Raw genomic sequence first — 22,142 nt, forward strand, 5'->3', positions numbered from 1 at the left:
TGAAACCTGGGAACAAAGGGTAGGTATTTACCTTCATTTTTACCAATGTTCTTCCTGCCCTGCTTCCCCAAAGGCTGCACAGACATTCCCTCCTTCTATTGTCTTAACTTGTCTAAATAACGGTTCAGGTCAGTGTACGCTACAATGCGCAACACTTGCAGTGTATTGGGGCATTGGAGTACTTTGCTTATGTAATTATCAAGATGCTACAATGCTTTTGTAATATGTTTTCTTTACCTTGTTCTGTCTTATCCACCTTTCAAATAACTGAGAACCACCAAAGGTTCTGTAACTGCACATAGTACAGACTTCTTGAAGGCTGCAGTCTACCTTATCCATGAGAGCAGTTTATGCCTCTAAATTGTCAGTTCTTATTTTACCTCTCGGTGCCGTTGATCTTCTTAGTTCGTGCTAGAGACCCAGCTAAGTAAATTGCCAGATATTTAGTAGAAAAGTCCACTGGAAGGAGGTCAATCTCTCTATGGCCTGAATGGGTTTGAGATACCACGAGGTTCACTCCCTCTGATTTACTCAGATTGTGGGGTTTGATAAGGACAATAGTATATCTTCTGCAAACATTGTCAGTTAATTGAGACTCTCTCCTCCACCAATTTGACGCCCCTTATATATTTATTTGCTGTGCTAAGAGCTCCAACTTCAGTACAAGAAGAACAGTGGAAAGCAGGCACCCTGGTCTTGTTTCTCACCCTAGGTGTCATGCTCCCCACACAACCTTGCATCTTTCGGGGGGGCATAAACATATTGCCAGGGGCACAAAGGAGATCTCCAAACTGGCAACTGAGCTCATGGACACCATACTTCTTGCTAAAGTTCTTATGTCCGCAACAGAAGGAAAACTTGTGGAGGATCTGCATCTACAGTCGATACAGGCATTTTTACTCGCAAGTATATCCTGGGCCCTCGATTTGTTTACCCAATAGTGCCTCACCTATGCCTCTATACTCCACCATCCATTAAATCCTTCTTGGCAACCAGAACACCAGTACGGTCACCCCCTCCCTTGGATGACAGCATTTGTCCTATAAAAATTGGCCTGACAATGCAAGTTTTCCCAATTTTTCATGACACCATCAGGAGCATTTAAAATAAATAACTGTTTCCAGGTATACTGATTGAAGGTTCAATAATTTAAAAAAAAGCATTAAAATCTTCGAAGCCAAACATTTTACAGAAGTTGCTCCTGAGGTCTTACAACTCCTGCTCTCAATTTAGCAAACAGTTTCTATCCACTTTGTTCATGATTTGTTCTGAGTTTGTTGCCTGAAGCTTACTTTCTAATTGGCTAAAAATTATAAACCAAGGTACGCCACAACAGTTCCCGTTGACCCATACTATTTTTACAAGACTGCCTCCAAACGATATGACGACAATGCTAGTAACTGCATATCAGTAGTCCAGCTCATTATCCCAGAGTGACATATGTTGGCACAAGTCACTCCTTTCTCCTCTAGTCTTGTATCTCCGTAGAAGGGGTTTGTTGATGACATACTATCATCATCAGTCTCGGCGCCATAAGGTATCTGCCTCAACAAGATGTGGATCTAGTGTGGGAAGGTGCTTTTCAGTGGTGCTCTTGCTCTCAGGGTCGGTTGGCTCTGCTACACAGGCATCTTCCAAATGAGGAAACAATTTCCAAACCACTGTCCATCTCGCATAAAGACCCAGTCAACACTTGTGAATGCTTTTTTGGCATCCATCAGAGATTTCCTATTGCCCTTACCGCCAATTTCGCCAAGAATACCTTTTTCATGTTATCTCATATTTACTTACTAGAGACAAAGCTTGCTTGGATTACAATGGGACTGTCAATTATCCAAAACCTTAGTATTTTGGTATCTATATTAAGGAATAAGATTGGCCTATTTGGGGTTGGAAGCATTCTTAATATTGTCCTTTTAATTTTCAAAAAGCATCCATTCTGCCCTATGTTCCTCGATCAAGTTTGTTTCCACTCTCCCATCACAATGCCCACTCCTCTTCTAGTTGGACAAGATTCTGACTACCACTTGGAGAAGTCCTTTATCCCTTGGTGCTTCGACCGTCTTGGAACTATACTGACCTCTACCTGTACGGTCAAGGAAGTCCACGGCCTAGGGCCTCTCCAGTCCTTCGAGGGCGCTGGTCTTATCTGTTACAAGTACTCTGAGTCAGCTCTAGAGCCTAGCTTAGGGCACGCCTCCCTCCTCTCTGCATGGGTTCTGCTGCCGTTTCATCTCTTACAGAAGGCAATTGAGGCTTGCCTTTGTCTGTGTTTGAAAAGTCTCTGCCTCATGTTTCCAGGGATTGCCAGGAGCATGCCATCTCAAAGTGACATCTTTTCCCCTGCCTATGGGGACTACTTAGTGGGTCCATCACAATGCTGATTCACTGGAATTTTTTTCATAGGGCGGTCTGGTGATAAGGTGCATGCTGGCAATTCCAGAGGTTCCTGATACAAGACTTTCTCACACCCTGAGAAACAGGTCACTAAAAGAAGCACCAACGTCACTTCTCATGTGCCACCACTATTCCTCCAAGACCTCTAAATGTGCACATGTGGTATGCTACTAATGCCACTTAAGACGCTTTTATTGTAACAGTGAAGTGAAAATAAATATAATACTCAATAAAAAAAGGAATACCCACCAGGAAAAATGTTTGACTGATTGCGTTCCATATTCTTGGCGTCATCTTCATGTGTGGCGTTTTTGTCATCTGATTCTGTAATGAAGCACAATATTGCATTAGAAAAAGCACATAATCTAGAAGGACATCAAAAAGGATTAGTGCAAGAGCATAATTATTTGATAAAAATTAATCCACAGTATGTAACAGAGTGCTATGAAAAAGGTTCACTTCTAGAGTCAGAGGGCTTTTGGACTTTTTATGTATGTTGCCACACAGGACCACAGTTGTCTGACTAGGGCACATAACAGAGTGATATACTGAACATTTCAGTGACCACATAGTGGTCCAGATAGGATACATTTAAGAAGAAAGCATATGAAGTATTCTTCCTGGCAGGTGAGGTATGATCCTATTTTCCACCCCAACCTACCAAGAGTTCTCCCTGTATTTTGGGCTTGCTGCAAAATACAATGTTTTGTAAAATAACCAACATATTTGCAGATTTTCGAAGCAGAAGGAGTGTGTGTGTGTGTTCATTGTCTGTGTGTATGTAAAGGTTACTGACACCCCAAACACCCCCACTGAAACTTCGCTCCACAGGTAATATTTAACCTTTGCAGAGTGATACTCTTAGATATTTAGATACTGTACATGGGCTATAATGAACTCTATGGGGTGGTTTGTGAAGTTGAATATATTGACTATAATGCACTCCATATAGGGAGATTGGTGGTGAAGTGTCGGTAGCACCAAGCAAAATGTCAAATTTGCCAGCCCATCCTCTTGCTTTGCTTGAATAGCAACATAGTAATTTACTATGAGCATATGAATAGAAGACTTTGAAAATTATGCAGCACCATTGAATAAATACATTTCCAGTCATGTCAAGGAACCATACGTCTTCCTAGCAGTGTGCTCTCCGCCCAACATGTATTGCTTTACCAGCTAACAAGCAACATAATACATTATGTTATTGTTCTCTTTGTAACAGCTCCACCCAAATTATGTAGTGCCGTTTCAGCTTGAAACTGAACTCTGAAGATAAAATGTATGCCGACTAAACCTTTGACATGCATTATTAAATACCACTGAGCATTTAGAATGAGTGCGCAGCACCATCCTATCAGAATATTCCCCCTAATAAAGTTGCTTTAGAGTCCATCCACAAATTTCACAACCAAAGGAGAGTAATGCAGATAAAAAAATGTTACCTTGGCATGGACGCCTGGGCATTGGCAGATAAAACAGTTTAAATGACACAAGTGTTATTTACAAAAACATAAAAAAATATGAATAGCATGGACCAGACTAAATGTCTGATGTGTAATATTGAAATGTATGTGCAGCTGGAATTGTCAGATTGTTTCATTAATCGCAGGCACAGGACAGTGCTTTCTACTTTTTCTACTTTAGTTTGCAGAAAATATTTTTTAATCTTATTTTGTTTAATTCTTGTGCTACACCTGAGCTCCCCGCTGTGCATGGCCTTCGGTCATAGGCCAGGCTCTGCATCCCACCCCTTGTGGGCAGCCAACCCTATGCCGTGCACAGCTGTGTGGAGTTGACCTACGGCCATGCCCTGGCCCACCCCCAGACCCCGCTGCACATGAGTTGGGTGCAGGGTGGTGGTCGAGTGCAGGCCTGGATGTCTATATGCACTGACTTTGTCAACAGACCACAAGACCAAAATGTAAGTAGTTGGGCATTGGCTTTATGAAGGGGTCAGCATTTCAACATATTCAAAGCACGTCTAGTATCTTTGTAAAATAATAAAAAAACACCAATAATTATAAACAAATGTATATTTCATTGATTCACACAGTGTAATATTTAATAAAAAGTGATTGCAATTAGTTTTTATTTTTTTTTATTAAGTTTTATTTAAAAAATGAATCTACAAAAATGCATTCACAGAACCACCACAAGGGGGCTCTACACTCCACTGAACAGCACAGAGCACGAGCTAGGAGGGGGTGAGGGTTATCTCTAACCTGCAACTTATATGTTTTTGTACGTTTTTTCCAGGTTACGAGACTGAGTCCTGAGTCTTAACAAGGCTGACACCACATCGTTCTTGATGTGGTGGCAGCCAATCAGATCTTATCTCTGCAGCGTGAAATATACATTTTTAGCCTTAATTTATCAAAAACTACTCAACAGATTTATACCGGGACACTATTCTGAGTAGCCGTGCGCTTTTATAAATACCAATTTATATACCATATTCATGAAAAGCTTTCTGTCAAATTTGTTGTAATTCCGTTCAGCATTTTTTGTTATTGCTGTTCAATTTTCCTACAGAAAAATGTATGGGAAAAAGCATTTTGGCGGGACAACGGCTAGCAGCCCCAGATTGTCATCGACACAAACTACGCCGAAGCAGCAGATGGAAATGGGGAAACCAGACAGGCAACAAACTAAGCTCCAATTTGAGGCGCGGAAGCAAGATAAAATGGCTGCGATGGACCACGAGACGGAAGGGGGCCAGGAACAATCGGGCGCCACGGGCATGGAATCAGTGCTACGGGCGATCCAAAAGAGCCTGCAGGAAATGAACGGAAAACTGGACAATGTGGTGCAGCGCATGGACAACATGACGGCGAACATTGAACAGCACGACGGGCGAATAACGGAAGCCGAACAACGAATCTCACAAGTAGAGGATGACCATCAGGCCATGTCCAAGTCCTGCGGAGGTCTGGAAAAGACAGTGGAAAGTTTGCGCGCCAAAGTGGAGGACCAGGAAGCCAGGTCCAGGCGCAACAACGTCCGAATTTCGGGCTTGCCCGAATCCACAAACACGGGGAAGATGGAGACTTACATAGAATCGTTGGTGAAAGAGGTATTTGGCTCTGAGAAAATGTCTTCAGTGTTCCTGGTTGAACGGGCGCACCGTTCACTTGCGCCTGTGCCGAAACCTGGTGCCGCCCCCCGCATGGTCATAGCCCGCTTGCTCAACTACCGGGACCGTGACACGATACTTAGGCTGGCCAGGGAAATGGGCAAGGTTACCCATCAAGGTAATACGCTAGAGTTCTATCCGGATCATACCATGGCGGTGCAACTAGCTCGGAAGGAATTCGCTCCAGTTAAAAAGAAGCTAAGAGAACTCGGACAAGAATATGCGATGCTATACCCGGCGAAACTCAAAATCTTCACTGGTGGAAAACCGGTCATACTGCCAACAGTACAGGCGGCGCAGGACTACGTGAGGCAACAACTGAAAAGGCGCAAGCAACAGGATCAAAGTGCGGCCACGAGCGATGTGGAATGACCGACCCAATCTAGGGGCGCGCGGAACTACATTTCGGTGCCCGGCAGTGAGGCGCAGGCGACGGACGCTGCTTTTGTGCGTGAATGTTCACACGCCCCAGAGCGATGAAGCTGGTAGCGGATGGTGACCTGGCGTGGCACTTGCGATTCTACTGTAAGTATGGACCATGATGGAGATACGCCGCAGCCGAGTCATCATGACTGTGAGTATCGCTGCAATAGAGGGCGTGGGGATGTCTACTTCTTTGCCAATCGGCTGTGAAGATTGCGTGACCACGATCTAATGCCTGCCACTTCTGGTAAACTATATGACTTCCATAGCTCGCCTGATAGGAGGCACTTAGACCATGCCAAGACTCGAACTAATGACTACGCAAGAGTGGCTGGTAAAGAGGGAATTGGCGTACTGACGTCAGGCCGAATTGGCGGCCCTGCTTGTACTGAAGGGGTGGGGGGTTGGGGGACCTGGAGTGCATGTACTACACTACAGCATGATATTGCGACCGTCCACGTCCACTATGTGGATGGAGATGTGTGAACCTGGTGATACCCCCGAGTGGGTGTTCCCCACTAAGAGTTTGACATTACAGTTAAAGGTTATTAAGGGATGGCTTTGGCAAAGTTCGGGAGCTAAAGTGGGTGGGGGGAGGGTGGGATTTCCTAAATGTTTCCAACTGCAATTTCTGTGTCTGAGACGCATGGCGAACTCCTTAGCTGTGTGTTATGAAGTGAGAGTTGTCCATGTACGGAGCGTACCAACGTCAATGCCGGTCATTGTAAAATATATATGTCCATACGCATTGAACATGCAGAGTTACAAATGTAAGTTGTATGCCATTGATGTCCAAGCTCATAAACACAACAGGTACTAATACGCTCAAGGTTCTAACATGGAATGTACGGGGGCTAGGCGACCCGAAAAAGATCAGGCGACTCTTTGCCTATTTCGACAGATTACAAATTAGCATTGTGTTCCTACAGGAAACGCACTTGGCCCGAGTAAGTACTTCCGCACTAGGCGCTAAATGGGCTGAATCTGTCACCAACTCGAATTACTCGTCGTACTCTAGAGGAGTGAGCATATTGATCAGAAAGGGAACGGGTTTTGAGATCACGAGCACACACAGGGACTCAGAAGGGAGGACCGTCATACTAGCTGGAGTGGTGAGACAGCAGAAGGTTTTGTTAGTGAACACATACGGGCCCAATGTGGATGACCCGGAATTTTTCAAACAGGTATGGCACGCTATTGTCGACATGCAGACGACTCACATAATTTGGGGTGGGGATTTCAATGTCACCCTACAAGATACTCTAGATAGGGCGACACATACGCTGGAACAACACGGCAAAGCGAGGTTGATGCTGCAAGACGCCATGGAAGACCTACACATGGTAGATTTATGGAGGACACGTAACCCAGACAAAACTATCGCGACACACATAAATGCAGCTAACAATAGTTGGTCTAGGCTGGATTACTGGCTGGGCACACGGGAGGTACTTTCATGGGTCAGGGACATAACTCACCTACCGCGAACACTTTGGACCATGGCCCAGTACTATTAGACATTGCTATACCATACTATGACCCACCACCTTTTACCTGGCGTTTCAACGCGACTGCACTGCAAGACCCTGTTTATGTCGAAACAATACACAAGGCAATCATAGATTACTTCGATCTCAACGCCCCCACCACTGAAGACCCTGGTCTGCTATGGGAGGCATTTAAGGCCACGATACGGGGGATCTGTATCAGCACCACCTCCGGCATCCTCAAGGACATCAGACACCAACTGCACACACGAGAACAGACTATACAAACCCTGGAACACACGTACGCCCAAACGGGTGACGCTGCTGTTTTGGGGGAAATCAAAACACTCCTCACCGAATACGATGAGTTCGCGATGGACGAACTAAAATATATATCAAGGCGTGCGACAGCGAGGAGATATGGGGAAGGAGGGAGGCCTGGTAGGGAATTGGCCGCAAAGATATGCACGGGTAGAACCCCACAAAACATAACATCCATTAGCACAGACACAGGGGAGGCGATCACGGACACCAAGGGAATATTGACTGAATTTAGGAAGACGTACGGGGCACTTTACACAGCGCGTCCATCACCACCACAAGATGATTTATTACAATACATGGAAGATATAGAGCTGGCATGGCTCGCTGAAGGACACAGGAAATATCTAGAACGCCCGGTGACAGTAGAGGATGTGACTGACACCATTCGGAGATTACCCAATAACAAAGCACCTGGGCCGGACGGCTTTGCCACGGAATTTTATAAAAAGTACGCTGATACCCTAGCACCACACTTGGTGCGGCTATATGGGGCGGCGCACGAAGCTCAGACGCTACCAGCCTCCATGAGAGAAGCACTGCTTGTGGCGTTGCTGAAACCGGGTAAAGAAGCCGATAAATGCGACTCATATCGCCCTCTTTCTTTATTGAATGTGGACACTAAAATCATAGCCAGTTTATTGGCAGACCGGTTGAAGCCCCTTATGCCATTGCTGGTAAGGCCAGACCAATCAGGTTTCATCCCCGACAGAGCGACTACACATAACACTCGCACATTGTTCGCACTGGCCCATTACCTAACACCGGAATCGAAGGCGGTGGCTGTGTTATTGGACGCAGCAAAAGCTTTCGACACAATTGGCTGGCCCTTTATCCACGCAGTATTGGTGCGTATGGGATTCCCGCAGATCTTTCTGGGTTGGATAATGATGTTGTATTCCAACTTGACAGCACGCATCAGAGTAAACAAATACGTATCGGAGCCCATTCCAATATGCAGAGGCACTCGACAGGGGTGCCCGCTCTCGCCGATGCTATTTGCGTTGGTGCTAGAGCCGCTGGCATGTAAGATCCGGCAGCATCACCACTATTCAGCGATACAAATGCCCTCCAGACCCATACATATCTCACTATACCCAGACGACATGGTGCTATATGTGAAGAATCCTGAGCAGCACCTTAATCCGCTCCTGAGAGAGTACATCAGGTTTGGCCTACAGTCCGGGTTGCAGATTAACTGGGATAAATCCCTAGTTCTGTCCTTAACGGACAGCACCCACCCGACAAAACTAGACTATCCTTTAAAATGGCAGGAAGAACCGACGAAATATTTAGGGGTATGGTTCCACAGAGACCCGGAATTGGTGGTAAGGACGAACTACGGGCGGACCATATCGTCGCTGGAGGACAAGGTTAAGAGGTGGAACAGACTTCCCCTTTCGTTGGCAGACAGGGCGGCTATTGTAAAAATGGTGCTCCTTCCGAAGTTCCTGTACTTGTTTAACAATATCCCAATCAAACCACCCGCTGCCGTATTCCGTAATATTAACACACTGGTTCTTAACTTATTATGGGCGGGGAAACAAGCGAGGATGGAATTACGTACCATGACGCTGCCATATACTAGGGGGGGCTTTAGGGTGCCGGACTTTTATTTGTATTACTTATGCGCGCAAGCGCAATACGCGCACCACTGGTACCATGAGGTGCCCTTCTTGTCACATGTGGCCGTAGAGGCGGGTGACGCTGACCCTATCCCACTAGCCAGCATATTAACACATACACGCGCTAAACGGCATGAACGAGACATAAACCCAGTTAATACCACGATTGAGGCTTGGCGGCTGATAGGCAAGACGACACGCAACTTACCACTATATGCACCAGCACTTCCTCTGGCACATCACCCAGCTCTTTCGGTGACACAGGAAAGGGTAGGCATTGACATGTTTAGACGTGCGGGCTTAGACACTCTTGGGGATCTATACGATAGCGGGGTCTTTATAGCGCTGGACAAGCTGAACTACATCACAAACCCGACGCCGCTATTCACTTTCAATTACTATAGGCTGCAAAGAGCACTCAGGGAACACTTTCCGACACACCCGGAGGAACCTCCAACACTGGCGCCCCTACAACTGCTCCTAACTACACCGACTGCGTCACATTTGGTGTCCAAACTGTATGCCGCTGTACAAGAGGCGGCGGGGGCGAATACTCACAAGGCTAGGGACAGATGGAGTGCTGGACTAGCAGAACCTCTCACTGATTTGGAATGGGATTCCTCCTGTGCGCTCACTGGTATGTTAACCCCTAACGGGAATTTGAAAATAATACACTACAAGTATTTGCATCAGGTATACCACACACCTCTGAGATTGCATAGATACGGTTTGCGAGATGATTCGCAATGTTGTAGGTGTAAGCAAGATGAAGCGGACTTCATGCATCTGGCGTGGCACTGCCGCAAAGTGGCGGGGTTTTGGGAGGGTGTGATGCAGAGCCTGAACGAGATGTTGGGGACCTCTATGCTGTGCGATGCGAAAATCTGCTTGTTGGGCATTATCCCGCAACTGAGAGCATTGAAACGTACATTTTGTGCTATAGCGCTTTTACTGGCTAAGAGAAGGGTATCTATGTGCTGGAATGGAAGAAGGGCCCCTGAGGTGAAGCAATGGATAAATGATATGGTGTATTGTCGAGACACGCTTGCAACATATGAGGAAGAGCTGCCAGGTGGCTCTAGGCCCAAGGATTATTGGGGATATTTGCGAGTGTATTTACTGGCACATGTTGGTTCAGGATCAGAGACGGAGATATAAAGGAATCTACAGATGAGACAATGACGACTCAAAATGTACGAGTTTAGTAGTAATGACACTGAGGAGGGAGGATGCTGTGACACAGATTGATGATTGCAGGATGTGAACTAAAAGTTGGGGACTACATTGTTTGGTTTAGTTTGAGTTATGATACAGGATAAGAAGCCAAAGAAATTGAAAAATGTAAGATTACTGATTTATAAGTGTGCGAATTCAGCACTGCCAAAAGCAGGGAGGCTATCGATCATTACGCCGCCGGTCCGATGGATGTCGGCTGATGGGCCGTGTAACACTAATGCAGAAGATTTTGATGTCAGAGTACGGGTGGCCGGCCATTTATGGATGTAGGCATCAGCGCTGTGTATGGTTACCCTGTGGTTTATGTTTGTATGCATCGTGCAGTGCATCGATCCTCTTACCTCAATAAACAAATTAAAAAAAAAAAAAAAAAATAAAAAAAAGCATTTTGGCACCCTTCCCTTTTTCCCCAGTCCCCGCTTGATGAATCACCCCAAAACATTCCAGGAAGGAGCTGAGGTGAATGACTGTTTTGGGGAACGTTTTGTGAAGATTAATCAAACTGTGCCAGACTAATTAGAAAACCAAGGTCATTACCAATTCCTGGTGATGCCCTTTGGATTGAAGACTGCCCATGCAACCTTCCCATGGTTGTTCAACAGGGTCCTGGCAGGTAAGGAGGCTTTCTGTGTCATCTACTTAGATGACATCGCTGTGTACAGTTCCAGCTGGGAGGAATAACTGCATCACCTGCTTGAGGTGCTCCAGGCCCTGCAAAATGAAGGCCTGACAATCAAATCAAACAAGGGCCAGATTGGGCAGGGTTTTGTGGTGAACTTGGGACATCTGATGAGTGGAGGCAAGGTGCAGCCCCTCCAGGCCAAGACTGAAACTATGATGGCTAGGCAAGCACTTAAAACCCAAACAGAAGTGAGAGCTTTCTTAGGCCTCACTCGCTACTACAGACAAATTGTTAAGGGCTATGGAACCATTGTTGCCCCTTTAACTGAGCTGACTTCTAAGGAGCAGCCCAGATTGGTTATATGGACAGAGGCATGCCAGAAGCCCTTTGATTCTCACAAGGAATTCATAGTGCATACATATTCTTCTGAGCATGGCTTAGGGGCAGTGTAAGCACAACTAAATGAGGAAGGCCTAGACCAACCAGTAGCCTACATAAGCAGGAGGTTCCATCCGTGGGAATAGAGGTGGAGTGTCATTGAAAGAGAAACTTTTGCTGTGGTCTTGTCATTGAAGAAGTTGAGACCATAGCTGTTTGGGACTCATTTCCTGATTCGGACAGACCACAGACCCCTCATTCAGATGAGGGGTGAAAACCCCAAACTGTTGAGGTGGTCCATCTCCCTACATGGAATGGACTTTACGGTGGAACAGGCAATCTTAAAGTGGTCTTCCCCCACATTTTTGCCTGCCTGCCTCCTTTTTCCTAACCTTGTTTTAGCTGGCTTTAGGACACTGCACACTTTACCATTGCTAACCTGTGCTAAACTGTTGTGCTCTCTCCCCTAAACATGGTAATATTGGTTCATTCCCAATCAGCATATTTAATTTACTTATAACCCCTTAGTAAAGTGCACTACATGTGCTCAGGGCTTGTTAATTAAATTCCACCAGTGGGCTTTCAGCACTGATTGTGTCTTGTACATAAGTAGCCCCTTAACCGTGTCTCAGGCCTGCCACTGCAGAGCCTGTGTGTGCAGTTTCACACTGGGTTGAATGGCACAACCATGTATGCCTAAACCACGTGCTCCTTAACATTGTACTGGGAACAACAAATGTGTCTTAACCACGCATTTCTTTACCAGACAAGGTTTACAACGACTTGCCTTAGGAAAAGCGCAGGACTTTGGAACAGTATGATTTACTATTCCAACTCAAGTCTGCGCAACTGGAGGGAAACCGCTAGACTTTTAAAGTCCAACGTCGCTTTACCTAAGACATGTTGTTGTAACAACATGTGTGGTAAAGGAATGCCAGGTTAAGACGCATTCATTATTCCAGCCCCATTGCAAAGGCAATGCATTGTTCGGCAGTCATTATAATTGCTTTTTCTCTTCATACTGCCATGTTGACCTGGTAAGTAAACACTCTTGCCGTGCCTCAACCTTGCCGTTTTACACATATAAGTCACCCCTAAGGTAAGCCCTGTATAACCCGAAGGACAGGGTGCAGTGTATTTAAAAGGTAGGATATGCACATTTAAACTTTACATCTTGGTAGTGAAAAACTCCCAATTTCGTTTTTCATTACTGTAATGCCGATCTCTCCAATAGGACAACACTGGGATTACCTTATTACATATTTTAAGTGTGATTCCCAATTGTGAAGATATAGACTTTTCAAGTTTAGCAACTTATGATGAAGTTGGGTTTTAATTTCCAGTTTAGCAAATGGCAATTTTAGGAAGTTGTATGAATTGTGGGGTGTGGCCCTTACCTACAACCACATTGGGCCTTTGACAATTGAATACACAAAACCAAATCAGGTGGTTCTGAGACTTATACACATCTGTACTTAACATGAGGTACATTTTATTCAAGAATGATGACCTCAAATTTGTTCTAGTAATGATTGAACACAAACGTTTTTTAAACTTTCACATTTGGTGAGATAAAAGAAACACAATCCACATTCAACTCAATGGATATACAGTGAAAAATATTTGAAAAACATGTGTGAAATATAGAAAGATAAACCAAATATACATCGTGATAAAGCAAAATGTATACGTGAATTAGGCTAAAATTGCATCTTCACCAATCCAACATTTTACAAGACCAGACCATTACATTCACAGAAAGTGCCCTTAGTACTGGAAAGTATAAAGGGTCCAGAGGTATCTAATATGGGCTTCCAATAGTTTCTGTAGACAAATTAATGTATACGTCCATATTGATACTGGTTAAACTAGGATCCCCTATTGATCCGGGTCTACGCGTTTCAAACCCACACTTTCTTTGGGGGTTCTCTTCAGGACAAGGGTTTGATGAATTCTTAGAGGGCACGACGTAGTGTTTTGATTCCTACTTATCAGCTGTCGAGGTTATTAGGGTTTTGTACTTGTGCACCAACTCAAATGAGCAGGACAGGCTTTTCTGGATTGCTCATGTTCTGTGAGTATCTGTAATTTTTATTTGTTTACAAGTGGATTCTGAAGCCCAGTGTGATTCCTTTACAAAAGCTTGTTAGGGCTCCCTCTGGATCACATCGTCCTCCTGCCACATGGATAATGATTTTGTTTTGTATATACAACTTTTAGGAAGTTGGCATTTACTTACTTTAGCCATTTGGTGCATTGTACCCATTTCTGGAATACACGTCTGGGGTGGGTGACAGCTGGCTTCTTGCATTCCCTCTAGACAATCACACACAAAGAAGGGTAGATGTGCCTGCGTGGTTATCTGCATGCAGATGGGCCATCCTGAGCAGGATGGGAAAGAAGAGCTGACACATACACCTGAAAGGGCTGTGTCCTATCCCCACACAAAGGATTAATTACCCCCCTATAGTGTGTCTGGAGCCAGGTCATGGAACCTATGTGCACTTCAAAGCTTTCTTTGAAGTCTCTCCCAATCCAAAGGCACCAGTGGATATAGGTACTGGACCTCTGGCATTACCAAATCAGTACACTTCAGGACAGGTCACTACTCTGCCAGAAAGAAGAGGATCTGCTGTGCTGCTCAAGGTATGTGCCACTCTGCAAGAATTTCTGTTTGCTGAACTCTTGCCTTGCTGTGTTGCCCTGTTGTTTGTTATCTGCCTAGGTGAAAAGGACTGGACCAGCATCATTTGAACCAAGAGTGACTCCAAGGGCTTGCCTTCCTGTTGCTTAAGGATACAAAAGACTTAGAATCCTCATGTTTTAACCGTTGGGTTCATCTGCTTGTGAGTCTGTTCTGCCAAGTGGTGCCACCCCAGTTTTTAGGTTTCGCCTGCCGAAGGCTGCGCTCTGCGCAGCTTTTCAGCGCAGGCGAAATCTATTGTTTACAATATGGGCTTCAGGAACGTCCCCCGGCCCCCATTGGCTAGCTCCATAAATGGAGGCTAGACATTGGGAGCCGGATCTGTCCGTCAAGGCCGGACCAGATTCGGGGGCGTTCCCACGATTTTTTCTCTCTCCGCCCCTCTGTGCGCATCATCGCGGCCGTGGGCGGGGTTTATTTTTTTTTGGGCATCCATGTTTGTTTTGGCCGACCGCCGCCGGAAGTACAGGTCCAGGTGAGTGCTGGCCGTTCCCGCCGCCCCCCTCCCCTCTCGCTGTCCGTGCCGCTTCTGTTCATGACGCCATAACGGGCCTCGCCATTAGAAGCCTTTGAAGAAAGAGCCGCATTCCCTGAAAGCCTCTCTGTCCCTGTGTGCGCGCATGCCATGCCTTGTTCTTATTTTCGCAGCGCTGACTTGTTGAAAGCAGCCACCGGAGGGGGTAGACAAGCACCGGCCGATAGTAATTAGCCTGAGTTGGGACGCCATAACGGGCCTCGCCATTAGAAGCCTTTGAAGAAAGAGCCGCATTCCCTGAAAGCCTCTTTGTCCCTGTGTGCGCGCATGCCATGCCTTGTTCTTATTTTCGCAGCGCTGACTTGTTGAAAGCAGCCACCGGAGGGGGTAGACAAGCACCGGCCGATAGTAATTAGCCTGAGTTGAGCGGACGCGCATTCACCTGCCAGACAACAAACTCCACTGCCCCACTGTTCTTCTGCTACTCCTTCTTGTCTCTCCACCGCGCTGCCACCGAAAGTCCCCGAAAGACACAGCCGCCTGGATGTTATTGTTGCCGTGAGTTTTCCAGCGTTTCTTAGTGCATTCTTCGCATGAATTCCTTAGATGCTGCACTCGCGAAAAATGCCAACTTTCAGCCTACCATTGCCGCCATTGCCAAGAGGGATTCGAGCTGCTGTCAACTTTTATGTGTAACATATGTGTACTGGGTATTGTTAGCAGTTAAATACACTAACAAAAGAATCAAGGATTCGGGTGAGAGGGATCAAGTAGATGTTGAACAACACTGGTGAAAGAGCTGAGTGCTGTGGGACTTCATAGTTGATTCTGTCAGATCAGGAGAAGAAGGGCCCAATTGTATCTGAGTGTGTTTTAGGCAGGAGGAGTAAAAGGATAGTGCATTTCCAATGATAGCGGCTGAGAGGTTCAAGCCATTGATGAGTACAGGATTAAAGCACAGGGTTTGCCTTAGTTTAATGAGGTTAGAAGAACAGATTCTGCATTGCTGAGGTCAGTGGAAATCACTGAGGAGGCCTTGAGCTTCCTGGTAGGCTGTGAGTTGGTGAGAAAAACAGTTTTGAGTGCTTTGGCAAAAGAGTGTGGGTTGAAGATCGTCTGGTTATTGAGAGAGATTGTCTGAGTTCAAGGACGATTTCTTTATGATGTATGTGGTGATGGCATGCTTTAGCAGTTGAGGGAGGTGTTATTAAGCTTGGTGATAAAAAGGTGCAGTGCTGCAAGGCCCAAGCTGAAGATTTTTGGAGGACAAGTATAGTGGTGTTTCAAATTTTACGATTTGGTGTGCAGCCTATGCTTCCTAATTTGCTGTGACATTGTAGTGAATGTCAGCACCACCCTGGAGGCACGAGGCGCTGCATCTTCACGGCACCCGAACAGGGGGCACACATGCCTGAGCGGTGACCTTTCGCAGCAGCACCACAGATCATCCCTGTTGATGGATGAGCTCTGTGTGGGTGTGTGGAGGGCTCTGTGTGGGTGTGTGGGGGCTCTGTCTGGGTGTGTGGAGGGCTCTGTCTGGGTGTGTGGGGGGTCTCGCAGTGTGTGTGAGGGCTCTGTGTGGGTGTGTGGGTGGCTCTGTGGGTGGGTGTGTGTGTGGGGGGCACTGTGTGTGTGTGTGGGGGGCTCTGTGTGTGTGGGGGGGGCTCTGTGTGGGGGGCTCTGTGTGGGGGGCTCTCTGTGGGTGTGTGTGGCATTTGCGAGAGATTAAGCTATTGGCATTGTAAATGACAATGCCATTTATTTATCGGTTTTCAAACGAACACATAAATAAAAAAATTGTCATTTACAATGCCAATAGCTCTAACTTTTCCAAAGGCGAAACCGTTGCATTGTAAATGCTTGTTGACTCTTGGAAGTGTAACCAAGGGTTTGCTTTAGTGGAACAGACGCATCCTCTGCTGCGAGACCAGAATTGCAGCCGGTGCAGAAACCAGACCCGTGCATCGCACTCTGAATCACTGCATTGTACTGAGACCACTGCTTCGGAATAGATGCATCACCTCTACAGCACAGAGAAACCTGCCACATCGCATTCAGAAGCACCGCACTTCGGAACTGATACTTTGCTCATGGACCCGACGCATCGCCGTAGTTTGCGTGGAGCAATTCGGCGCCACACCTCAACTGCGTGGCAATCACCAACGCATCTTCCTTTTGCGACCAGTACTTTTGCTCCAGGGCCTGTGTGGGTCCTCTATCCAGCCGGCGCTCCATCGTAATTGACCTTAACTCTGGACTTTACCCCGGTCCAGCATGATTTAACTTTTTAGGCGCTACTTGCTTCTAAATGCTAGATTTTGCATTTCATCCTTAAAAGATCATATCTCGACTTCTACTGTATGGATTTTTGTCAGGTTGGTCTTGTTTTATTTATAAACTAGTAATCTATTTGTTTAACCTGGTTTGGAGTATTCTTGTGGTGTTTTCAAAGTGTTGTTGTATGAAGTGTTGCACAAATACTTAACACATTGCCTCTTAAGTTAAGTCTCACTGCTTTTTGCTAACCTACCAGAGGGTGAACAGAGCATAATTTAGGTTGTGTTGTGACCTGCCCTGAATAGGATTGTGGCTCTGCTTGGACAAGGTGCATACATCTGCCAACCCCAATTTCTAACACCGAGGCTTAACAGAAAAGGTCAATTGATGAACAGAATGCAGCACAATGTATACATTCACCCCAGTACAGAGTTCTGGGCATAAATCTGTCGTTTTTTGCTCTCCATGCCATTCCAGTTTGAACCCAGCCATATGCAAATCAGTCTTGACCCTGCGCCCAATGGGAACAGTATAGCCCGAACTGCTAGGCCACATCAACCTCCATATGATGTACCGACCCTGGGTTCTGACACCGATTGCTGGACAATAAGGGCAATTCTAATTTGATGAATACATTTTCTGAGAGGCACCAATCTGAAGCTTCCATGCAGCACCTCAAGCCCTTGATCCTTAGGATAGGGCGTAACAGTTGATTGCGATCACTGGCCTATTTGGGGCAACAACATAGAAGATGTAGCCAAGACCATTTATGGTAGTTGCATAGCAGATAGAAGACTGCGTCGTTATTTCGGGCCCATGCTGCGTTGAAGTTCAAAATCTTGAGGGGAATAAGCCGGATGAACACGATTTTCCTTCTGACTTCAGCTGAGAATGCGTCTTGCCCAGGCAAAGTGTGGAATCTCGTGTAGCTACATGCTTTCTGCTTCTATTTTCAGGGTTCCTATTAATTGGCCCAACTTGGTGTTTCACAGAGATTACACTTCCCTGAATCTCATTTTCAAGTAAGGTTTAAGGGAGGTGTTGAGTTCTTTAAGCACCCTGATATAATATTTTATTAGGTCCCCCCTGAAGAGCCAGATCTAGTTAATTGAGTCCAGATTCCAGTCTTAGCCTGGTATTCCTTCCTTGTCTGGGCACCTGCAGCACTATCATATGCTTTTGTCCGGGCTGCCATAATAAGTTTCTATAAAGCTCCTGGGAAGGCTAGATGGCCATAATTAATTGCTGGAATTTATTTTGCCCTGAGTACTATCATCAATGAGCTAATCCCACTTGAACCACCCAATAAGAAAGCGAAAACCAAAACTCATGAAGCCTCCTGGTTTACACCTGAGTTAAATCAACTACATCCCCAATGTAAGCAACTGGAGCGCAAGTGGAGAAGAGTCTATGGTGCAGCAGATCAAAAGGCATTCAAAAAAAGCAGGAGGAACTACCACACTAACATTAAATTAGCGAAAAAAGAGTATTACTCCAACAAAATACTTGAGGCCAACCAAGACCAAAAAATCATATTCTCAATCATAAAGTCCTTCACTAACCCCAAAGCATTGCATAAATAATTCCCTCCCACTCAGAGCTTATGTGACCAGATCTCGATATTCTTTGAGGAAAAAATCCAGAATATCCAAAAGGATTTTCCAACGTCCCCTGCACAAAATCTTGCCTGGGACTTGGAGCCCGACCCAACTTGCACTGATCACTCACTCCAAATTGTCGAACCAGTATCACTTGAGCAGACACGGGCTGCAATTGTTGCATGTAAATAAGGTTCCCCCTTGGATGCCTGCCCCCCCATTGATTCTTCGCCAAATCGCAGTTCCTCATTACTCTCAGGCACAGTTCCAGACGAATGGAATCTAGCCATAATGAAACCATTGAAAAAAAAGCAAAACATAGACCCAGCCAATCTCTTCAATCTCCGCCCTATATCACTCCTTCTGATACTGGGTAAGATTACGGAAAGACTAGTCCACAAATAACTAAGTTCCTTGAAACCGCTAGAATCCTCCACCCTCGGCAATCAGGTTTCCGCCCCAAGCATTCCACAGAATCTACACTCCTGGAAATATCGGACACACTAAAAAGTATAGCGGACAAAGGAAGGAAGGCAGTTTTGATTTTTGATTTTCCTCGACCTGTCTGCCATATTTGATACCATCTCACACAATATTCTCCTTACAAGACTCAAATCAAGTGGCATCTTCAATACAGTACTATCATGGATTGAGTCCTTTCTCACCAATCGAAGGCAAACAGTGTCCCTCGGAACATTCCTCTCTGCTGAACGCCCCATTGCAACTGGAGTACCACAGGGCCCGCTGCTGTTCAACATATACATAGCCCCTCTCATCTCCATGATATCTTCTTTTGAGATTGAGGTAATGTCCTATGCAGACGATACACAATCGATTCTATCTTTGGACAAAGACTCTAGCAACGCTGAACTCAATTTCAAACTATGTCTAGCTGAGGTCATCCAGTGGATGAAGGACAACCACCTCAGATGCAATACAGACAAAACGGAGATCCTTCTGATAGGAAAAGACAATCCCTTCCAGCCAAGTGCTTGGTGGACGGAAGGTACGACTCCACCTCCCACTACTGTCAAGGTAGCCAAAAACCTAGGAGTTCAATTTGACACCGCTCTCTCCTTCTGACCACACGTGTTGACAGTGGCAGGGATCTGCTTTAACCTTATCAAGTCATTAAAAAAATTCTTTGACTTTATCCCCCTTACCGCAAGGAAGACAGTGGCACTGATTCTCTTGCACCTGGACTACTGCAACAGCCGCCTGGCAGGTGCGTATAAACAAACACTACAAAGACTACAAGTGGCTCAACACCCTGCGGCCTGCTTAGTCCTGAAATTATCAAGTAGGTCCTCCACATCTGCAGCACTCAAAACTCTCCATTGGCTTCCACTAAATAAGAGAATCCTATTTAAAATACTCTTAATCACGTTCAGAGCATCACTATACTTAGGCCCAATGTACCTCTCAGCCAGATTCACCCTTTACACCATGACTAGAACTCTCAGATCCTCATCATCAAACCTCCTCAAATCACCCTGCTTTAGGTACAAAAAAAGGGAGGAAAAACAGTAGCCGCATTAGGAACTAAAGCCTGGAATCTGTTGCCAATACACATGAGGTTGTTGTAAACAGAGACACAGTTTAGGAAGGCACTGAAAACATGGATCTTCGTATCTTCAGATGAATTCTGCCCCACCCTCATAAAGGGTCCCTGCGGCTCCATCTCTACCTTCCCCCGACTAGCACCAGGATGCTCTTTTCAGAGTGACAGCCCGCGCTTTATAAATGCAACCTTCAAATCAAATCACAACTAATCAAATCAAATCATAGGCTCTACTGTTGGACTTGATACAGCGCTGACTTAGGCGTCTGAGTAAAATAAATATTCTTTTGATTTTTAGGTTTAGCTCTTTTATGTGTAGCCCTCGCTGTTAGCCAAACCCCCAGATGATTGTAATATGTTACTGTCCTTATTTGATGGACGCCCAACATCCAGTTCGCTTGCTTTTCATGAAGTTGTGAAGTGGCTCAAATATGTACCAGGCTAAGGTCCCACTGAGGCATGATGAATAGAGAGGGAGGAAACAAATGTTAGAGACCTTCTAAAAACCGCATCAAAACCAGTGATTTAGATGAGGGCTGGTCTGGCAACCGTAAAGAAGCCAAAAGGTCCCCTTAACTGTGCCCAAAGCAAAGTCTTTATCAGGCAAAAGATAAAACAATCAACAACACGTGAGATATCTTGGCTTGGGGGGAGGGTGGGTCAATTTAGCGTGTGCAGCACCATACAATGTATTTGTCCTAATGACAGGTGTATACCGTTTTTGTCGAGGACTGGCTGCCATTGGCAACACCACCTCCAGCCGAAGGTGTTCAACTGTCGCCACTCAGTCTTATAGTATGAACATGGCAAAGGCTCAGTGCAGAACCCTGCCCTGTTGTTGTGACAGGAGATCTGGATACCTTACTCTCTATGCCTAATCTGGGGAGTAATTAGGATGACTTGGGCCTGGTAGTTCTTGCTCTTCTTCAGAACTCGGGTAGAAGTGGTATCGGCTGGAAGGTATCCTCTAAGTGGGACACGTCACCTAGAGAGAGGCACCTAGGAAATTCCAATACGCAGAACTGCTGACATTGCACATTCTTGACGGTAGTGAATAGATCGAGCCAAGGTTCTCCCCATTTGCGGAAGAGACCTTGCACCACCTCCTGGTATAACGGCCAGTCTGATCCGCTAGGTGTTAATGGCTGAGCTTGTCCACCCAGGAAATCAAAGATCCTGCAAGATTGTTTATCATCAGGAAGATCCCTTGATGGTCCATCGTCTCCCAGAGGTGAAGTGTTTCCTGGCACAGGGCCTAGGACCTCTACACTGCCCTGCTTGTTGCAATACCACATGGCGGTGGTATTGTCCGTAAGCACCTGCACCAGTTTCCCTTTGCTGGATGGAAGGAAGGCTTTCAATGCTAAGTGAATGGCCCGCATCTCTGGAAGATTGATATGGACCGGACCTTTGACTGAAACCAGAGGCCTCAATATCCACCTCCCCCAGATGGCCACCACACCCCAGAAGGGGCACATCAGTTATCAATGTCAACTCTGGGTGGAGTATGGAAAGGGGGCTGCTGCTGACTCAATTGTGTTCCAGTAACTACAACTCCCGATATTTCGTAGTCTCCTACGAGATCAGACAGGTATCCTTTATGTTGGCCCCACTGATACCTCAGATCAAATTGCAGAGACTGCATATGTCACTTAGCGTGCTTGACCACCAGGGTCGTAGGAGGCCAACAGTCCCAACAGCCTCAGAGTCAACCTCACTGAAATCCAGCAGAAAGGATGAAAGATTGAGATCATAGCCTGAATGTTCTGGACTCTGGAGGGAAAAGCATGAAACCAAATTGTGGCCAGAATGGTTCTAAGGAAGGGGAGCATCTGAGAAGGAGTCAGGTGTGACTTTGACACATTGATAGTGAACCTCAAAGAGGACAGGAGGTTCCCTGTAGTC

General features: G+C 45.9%; 1 protein-coding gene across 4 annotated transcripts in view; it reads right to left on the bottom strand.

The window, feature by feature from the left end:
• The window catches only part of FERRY3 (FERRY endosomal RAB5 effector complex subunit 3), a 586,640-nt gene that overhangs the window by 288,626 nt on the left and 275,872 nt on the right, over nucleotides 1-22,142 (bottom strand). For all 4 annotated transcript variants that reach the window (XM_078673965.1, XM_078673966.1, XM_078673967.1 and 1 more), the window contains one exon: nucleotides 2,647-2,721. In XM_078673965.1, the coding sequence (XP_078530091.1) occupies nucleotides 2,647-2,721 (75 nt within the window). The remainder of the gene's footprint in view (nucleotides 1-2,646; nucleotides 2,722-22,142) is intronic.

This window comes from Lissotriton helveticus, chromosome 1_1 (assembly GCF_964261635.1).
Source record: "Lissotriton helveticus chromosome 1_1, aLisHel1.1, whole genome shotgun sequence".
NCBI lineage: Eukaryota > Metazoa > Chordata > Amphibia > Caudata > Salamandridae > Lissotriton > Lissotriton helveticus.